The sequence below is a fragment of the Procambarus clarkii genome, chromosome 64, assembly GCF_040958095.1.
Source record: "Procambarus clarkii isolate CNS0578487 chromosome 64, FALCON_Pclarkii_2.0, whole genome shotgun sequence".
Classification (NCBI taxonomy): domain Eukaryota; kingdom Metazoa; phylum Arthropoda; class Malacostraca; order Decapoda; family Cambaridae; genus Procambarus; species Procambarus clarkii.
The window spans coordinates 27,616,288-27,624,452 of NC_091213.1; the positions used below are offsets into that span (position 1 = coordinate 27,616,288).

Consider the following 8,165-nt stretch of genomic DNA (forward strand, 5'->3'; position numbering starts at 1 on the left):
ATGTTGATGCTGTGATGCTGTGTGTGTGTGTGTGTGTGTGTGCGTATTCACCTAGTTGTGTTTGCGGGGGTTGAGCTCTGCTCTTTCGGCCTGCCTCTCAACTGTCAATCAACTGTTTACAAACTACTTTATTTTATTTTATTTTATTTTTTTCCACACCACACACACACACACACACACCAGGAAGCAGCCCGTGACTGCTGACTAACTCCCAGGTATCTATTTACTGCTAGGTAACAGGGGCATTCAGGGTGAAAGAAAGTTTGCCCATTTGTTTCTGCCTCGTGCGGGAATCGAACCCGCGCCACAGAATTACGAGTCCTGCGCGCTATCCACCAGACTGCGAGGATCTCAGGCTGTGTGTGTGTACTCACCTAATTGTACTCACCTAATTGTGCTTGCGGGGGTTGAGCTCTGGCTCTTTGGTCCCGCCTCTCAACCGTCAATCAACTGGTGTACAGATTCCTGAGCCTATTGGGCTCTATCATATCTACATTTGAAACTGTGAATGGAGTCAGCCTCCACCACATCACTTCCTAATGCATTCCATTTGCTAACTACTCTGACACTGAAAAAGTTCTTTCTAACGTCTCTGTGGCTCATTTGGGTACTCAGCTTCCACCTGTGTCCCCTTGTTCGCGTCCCACCAGTGTTGAAAAGTTCGTCCTTGTTTACCCGGTCGATTCCCCTGAGGATTTTGTAGGTTGTGATCATGTCCCCCCTTACTCTTCTGTCTTCCAGTGTCGTGAGGTGCATTTCCCGCAGCCTTTCCTCATAACTCATGCCTCTTAGTTCTGGGACTAGTCTAGTAGCATACCTTTGGACTTTTTCCAGCTTCGTCTTGTGCTTGACAAGGTACGGGCTCCATGCTGGGGCCGCATACTCCAGGATTGGTCTTACATATGTGGTGTACAAGATTCTGAATGATTCCTTACACAGGTTCCTGAACGCCGTTCTGATGTTAGCCAGCCTCGCATATGCCGCAGACGTTATTCTCTTTATGTGGGCTTCAGGAGACAGGTTTGGTGTGATATCAACTCCTAGATCTTTCTCTCTGTCTGTTTCATTAAGTACTTCATCTCCTATTCTGTATCCTGTGCCTGGCCTCCTGTTTCCACTGCCTAGTTTCATTACTTTGCATTTACTCGGGTTGAACTTCAACAGCCATTTGTTGGACCATTCACTCAGTCTATCCAGGTCATCTTGTAGCCTCCTACTATCATCCTCTGTTTCAATCCTCCTCATAATTTTTGCATCGTCGGCAAACATTGAGAGGAACGAATCTATACCCTCTGGGAGATCATTTACATATACCAGAAACATTATAGGTCCGAGGACTGACCCCTGCGGGACTCCACTTGTGACGTCTCGCCAATCTGAGACTTCACCCCTCACACAGACTCGTTGTCTCCTGTTGCTTAGGTATTCCTCTATCCACCGGAGTACCTTCCCTCTCACTCCAGCCTGCATCTCCAACTTTCGCACTAGCCTCTTGTGTGGCACTGTATCAAAGGCTTTCTGACAATCCAAAAATATGCAGTCTGCCCACCCTTCTCTTTCTTTCTGCCCACCCTTCTCTTTCTTTCTTGTGTGTGTGTGTGTATGTGTGTGTGTGCGTGTGTGTGTGTGTGTGTGTGTGTGTGTGTGTGTGTGTGTGTGTGTGTGTGTGTGTGTGTGTGTGTGTGTGTGTGTGTGTGTGTGTGTGTGTGTGTGTGTGTGTATGTGTGTGTGTGCGTGTGTGTGTGTGTGTGTGTGTGTGTGTGTGTGTGTGTGTGTGTGTGTGTGTGTGTGTGTGTGTGTGTGTGTGTGTGTGTGTGTGTGTGTGTGTGTGTGTGTGTGTGTGTGTGTGTGTGTGTGTGTGTGTGTGTGTGTGTGTGTGTGTGTGTGTGTGTGTGTGTGTGTGTGTGTGTGTGTGTGTGTGGCGGGTGGTGTATGGTGGGGGTGTTGGGGGGTGATGGGTGGTATGGTGTTATGACACTTGAGTGTGAAGAAGTAGTACCCACATGAGCCATATATTTCAAGATGCTTTACGTTCCTTTAGCTGATATCCAAGACTGCTTGTTATACTAAAAACACTGTACACCGTTAACTGACACTAGAGGCTCTTACCGGCCAGCTCAACCCCCAGAGCACACTAGGTGAGTATGAGGCATGTGAGGCAGCTGTAGTTGTTGTTGTTGTTGTTGACCACACCGCTGCCAGGCTCCAAGTTTCCTCCCTCGTGGCACAGATGTCACACTCCTATTTTAGTTGTCCAGTTAACACACTCCTGCACTTCCACCAAATTGCTATTGCCTATACGTTGTCTTGTACACCGTACTATTACTACACTAACTGACTGTCCTCCGTATCTCTTTGATGCCCAGAGATATGACTACTTATTCAAGGAGCGCGGCCCCACACGTGTTCCTTATCCATACGCCCTACTGTGTGCCTACTGTATGTATGTATGTATGTATGTATGTATGTATGTATGTATGTATGTATGTATGTATGTATGTATGTATGTATGTATGTATGTATGTATGTATATGCAAACTGTATATGGTTACATTCTACATACAGTCATGTACAGTCGTGTATTTAACTAAATTACAGTCATGTATTTATGCACCTGTAATATATGTTCTTACTATATTTAATAACTTTACCAGCTTTAAAACTATTTAATTTAAAATGATTGCAGTTAAATAAATAATACTGTAATAGTCTAATTTTATATTTAATTAATAAACAAATAAACATAACAGTTTTGTACCAAGTGTTATATAGGCTCAACACTTGCCCGGGATGCTTCATATTACAGAAATGTTACAATCCAAACGCCCATATGTGTGTTATTTTTGCAAACAAAATTTTAATTTAAAAATTGCAACCATGAAACCGAAAAAAACGCAACCCGTATGCGTGGGCTGGTTGAAATAATAAATAAAATAACCGGTTAGGTTAAGGTATTCACTTCCTCCAGCACCGGTGTGCTGACTCTGGCACCTGTGACACCATAGGTCACCTGTGACCCACAGCAGCACTGTCTAACAGAACAACTGATAGTGACGGCATAGTGACATGTACATTCACTTCTTTTCTTATCATCCTCCTTCTGTTAAGCAATGTGTTGTGGTCTCTCTCCTCCTCCGCGCTCTACACATCTACACAGGTAAGTACATATGACCTACAGTTTCTTTATTTTGAAATTTCCATTATTTACAAATCTTTCTCCCGCCTTGGTTACCCCTTACACACTATCAACGGTGAATATTCTCAAGCTAAACGAAATTGATTTCATCCCAAATCTGTTTCCAATACTTGTACTACTGTGCTCTGGCTTCCATTCATATCTGAACTAAAAAAATTCACTAATACCCTTCGTCCTCTTGACATAAAGCTCGCCTTTCGACAAACTAACTCTCTTCATAGTAATCTAGTTCACACTGCTCCTCTTGCTTCCAATGCTGCTGGTGTCTACTATATTTCCTGTTCGTCTTGTCCTCTCCAGTACTTTGGGAAAACTGTACATACACTAAATGTCAGACTTAGGGAACACAAAAGAAGGGTTAAGTCTGGAGATACAAACAATGTTTTCTTTTGTCATGTTAGGGATTCTAATCATCCTATTGATTAGTCTTCTTCTAAAATAATCTTGCCTGCTTCTACTCTTCACAGACGCCGCCTGGTCGACGCCGTCTAGTATTGGGCGCCTGACAGCTGGGTGGACAGCGCTTCGGATTCTAAGTCCTGAGGTTCCGGGTTCGATCTCCGGTAGAGGCGGAGACAAATGGGCAAAATGTTTCTTTCACCCTGATGTCCCTGTTCACCTAGCAGTAAATAGGTACCTGGTAGTTAGACAGCTGCTACGGGCTGCTTAATGGGGATTATCTAACAAAAAGGAGGCCTGTTGGAGGACCGGGCCGCGGGAACGCTAAGCCCCGAAATCATCTCAAGATAACCTCAAGAAGAAGATAGTTTAGTCAGTTCTGACACACAACATGATCCTGGCTGTGTTGCTGTTGACTCTTCTTTTGCACAGCACTTGCTCAAATGTTCTAACCTTCCTAACAAATGTGATCAGACTTAAGCCTAACCCCTTTCCTTTGTCTTACCCTTTTCTTATTCTTATCTGATCCCATTCTTCCTTCATCACATTATTACAATCATACCATTCGTACTTTTCATCTAATTCTTAACTTTTGCCTCACTCTTACCTTCTTCAAATAATTACCTTCTTCTCTTACCTACTTATCTTACGTTACTTACCTTTCCTTATCTCCTTACCTTACCTTACACCTTCCTTTCATCTAGGAATTAATTTCTTCTCTTATCTGCTCCTCACCTCACTATTTCCTTATTTATTCCCCGTTCCTTCCTCTTTCTCACGCAGTGATCATCTGATCTCCACAGGACACACACACGCACATCACTTCCTCAGCAAATCATTTAGTGCAGTGTGACAACGTCCCCCCCAGGAAATGACTCCTCTGACCATTCTTCTGAAATTATTAACGTCAGAAGGACACAGTGATTTCGTAGCAAGAGCAAGAAAAATTGCTGAAGATGAAAGGAATAATGAATCAAAGGATAATCCTACTCCTCACAATGAGCCACCGTGGCAAATTGTTGGAAACGGAAAAGCAAATAAACGAAGAAGAACCGAAGAATCGCCCGAAGAAACCAATCTAGAAGCCAGCCAGAAACCAAGAGCAGCCCCTAAACCAATGCCAAGGACCATCTTCAAAACCAAAAAAAACAGTAGATGATCCCACTTATTCTTACATTGTCGCACTGGAAAAAGATCACCCAGGATCAGATCTTAGAGCCAAACCTGACATTAGAGGCAGATATAACATATCCACAGCTAATCCAGATATAATCACAAACCTCAGAATTACAGTAGACCTAGTTGAACTAAAACCAGAGGAAAAAGTCACGAAGATGATAGTGCAACATTTCGCGGTTTAAGTTCATGCAAACAGACTCTTAGAATGCCCAAATGTCACAACGGCAGAAAGGCCTAAGCACAATAATGTAGACACAAGACAGGTCCTTGTAACAATAAAAGAACCTCGCATCAATACTCTGAACGTTGAGATCTATGGACAATACAGTCTAAGGCTGTATAATCAAAAACCCTTGCGCTGTTACAGATGTCAGCGCTTCGGCCACCACAAAGATGTCTGCAGAGGCCAGGAACGATGTGGTCTATGTAGCGAGCTCCACAATACTGACATATGCAAAAATCTGCATAAAGAAGGCAAACCAACGAAAGCAAAATGTCCAAACAGCGGGGATACACATAACGCCTGGAACAAATGATGTCCAGAAAGGGTAAAAAGAATACAAGCTTTTGGATCTACCCAGCAACCCAAAACCCAAACTTCTAGACCACAATCGCCCAGACCCTCGGTTAAAAGCCAGTGGTATACTCCTCGGCAAGTCCAAATAAATGAAAATACAAATAAGCAAAAGATTAAAGCATCAATTCCTTCTAGTCTGAGTAAAAACCGAGGCCTCCAATAACTAGAAAAAACAAAGCACTACTCCACAAGGCAACAATAGATCAGGGTAGCAAAAGGAATACACCTGCTATTGCCTCCAAGACTTCCCAAGCACGGATGATGATCCCTACATCATCAAATGTCCCAGAAGCTGGATGTAGCAAAGACGCCAGGACCCAACCAAGAGTCTCCTCACCTACCAAGACAATTGAAAGGCAACCAAAGGCGTATCAAGTGACTACTGTTCCAATGGTTATTGCTTCCCTAACAGAGACCTTCAGCAAGATGCTTGACAAAACATTCCAAGCACTGGAACAGGCCAATCTACAGTCAAGAAAGGAAATGATAACAAAGTTCAAAAAATAATCTACTGAACATATTTCTTTCACACTTCTACAAGCCCTACCTGCAAAGGTTGACGAAGTAGAAGTCGAAGAAGGTGACGAAACTGAAATGTTTCAGCACCCAATGGCAGTATATACTCCAACTAAGAAAACACAAGCCGTCGGGGAAATCAGCACTTTAGAAACTACTACCATGGACTCAATGGATTCAACTCTAACAGAATAATGGACAATCTCAAGATTATACAATGGAACATTCAAGGATTAAACCCAAAGAACAAACACTCAGAGCAGTGCTTCTCAAGGACAACATTGATATTGTTTTACTTCAAGAAACACTCACCAAGACTGAAAGATATATCAATGTCCCAGGATTTCAAGGTTTCCACTGCCCAATTGCACACAGTGGCACCAGAGGCATTTCAATTCTAGTCAGTTCAGTTCAGTTTAATTCCATTTATTATACACCCTATACCCATCATGTGGGCGGTAGTGGAAAGGGTTATAGAGGCACTTAATGGGCTCATGGACTGAACCCCACAATTCATTTAGCTAAGCAAGTTATAATCTTGGTGAACTAGTTACAAAATTCCGTATAGGTCGTCACATCAACAATGGGTTCGAGATCGACCACAAGTACAGTTTCTAAATTAAACAACTGCATATGTGGAGAGCTAGTGTCACAATTGATATGTTTGTCCTGCACACCGCCCCCCCCCCCATCCAGTGGGCGGCGGTGGATAGGTTACAGTCACTCAGTTACTACCTACAGTTAGCAAACTGGGTAAATTTGGCTAAAATTTCTGGTAGCAGATAATTTTGAAGGAAATATTTACACATCGTTGGAACATTGGTTATAGAATTGTCTCTGAATTCACATATCTTTCTGCACTCCATCACATTTTTTTTATAGATATATAAGAAAAACAAAGTACAAAAACAGGGAACATGTGCAAAACAACATATGAATACAAACAATCGTGCTTATACATGAAACAACAAAGCAAACACCATGAAACAAACATAAAATACATACAAGAGGTCACAGGAAAGCACACAGGACACAAGCAAAGACAAACCCACAAACAGCATGGGACAGAGAATGCATACAGTACACAACAAATAAATGACATAATTACAATAACAAAAATGTACAAGAAAAACACACAAAAGTTACAACAAGTTTACAGAAAGCCAGCCACCCCTAGAACAGAAGAGGGGAGGAAAATAGAAGACAAGCTCGGGCAGTCCGACCCCGCACACTGAGGAGCAGAACCGGACACAAATGAGGACACCAACAACAAATGAACAGTAAATCCAAAAAATACACATAAAAACATAAAGAGCATAAAACATGTACAAAGAATATAGCAATTACAAGGACAAAGAAATAAACACACACACACATAACCCACACGACAAACACACAGAACAGCTACACATACAACCCACAACCACACCACCCCACACCAACACGCCCAACACACGGGGCGCGCGCAATGACAGGAAAGAAAGAACACCAAACACCCACAACCGCACACAACCACAACATAAACACATATACAGAACAAAGGCAAAGCACAAAACAAATCGCAAACACATCAAAGCAGGCCCACGCAGGAGCCAGGAACAAACACCCACACCACACACACGCACAGACAAGGACACCCACCTGAGCATGCAGGCCCTGGGGAAACAACACACAACATAGACAGAAACGAACCACACGAATCACTCATACTTCTCCGGGTACTCCCGAGCCGGAAATCGTAAGCAGTAAGCATCGCAAACAGCTAGGTCGTCTTCAGTAACCGGACTTCCAGGAGACGCAGTAGGTCGAGGCAACAAATCCGGCACACCAATAATGAAACACTGCGCCCATGGAAACCAGATGGTAGAAGGGGACCAGAGAACAGAACGCACCAGGTCATCACACTCAAAACTCATTAGATGTAGAGCTGTCGAACACCTCTCCGAACGGGAGGCCGAAAGGGAAGGGTTTCCCCCCTGGGTGGCCGGTCACAGGGCCGCACACCAGGCTGCACATCAGGCCGCATATCGGGCCGCCCACTAAGGCGCGTGCTTTGTTCTACGCCGGGAGTCGCAACAAGTCCCGCGGAGGGTGGATCCGCAGGCGCCCCAGGGCCCCCTGCCAATCGGAACAGGAGCAGAGTCCCCCGTCGCACATCCTTCGACAAGACCACTATGAGGTCGCGGTCACCAGGGGCAACTGCCCACTGAGGAGAGCCACCATCAGGGGGCACAATGTCCAACACAGAAAGCTCCACAGGAGGCAGCACAACGTCGCCCACAGCAGCATCATCATCCA

General features: G+C 44.1%; 1 protein-coding gene across 1 annotated transcript in view; it reads right to left on the bottom strand.

The window, feature by feature from the left end:
* The window catches only part of LOC138354818 (mucin-2-like), a 9,925-nt gene extending 5,798 nt beyond the window's left edge, over nucleotides 1-4,127 (bottom strand). The window contains exons 1-2 of the mRNA XM_069309317.1: nucleotides 4,101-4,127; nucleotides 3,407-3,509 (exon numbers count right to left, since the gene is read on the bottom strand). Of these exons, the coding sequence (XP_069165418.1) occupies nucleotides 3,407-3,509; nucleotides 4,101-4,127 (130 nt within the window). The remainder of the gene's footprint in view (nucleotides 1-3,406; nucleotides 3,510-4,100) is intronic.
* Nucleotides 4,128-8,165: the final 4,038 nt, after the last annotated feature.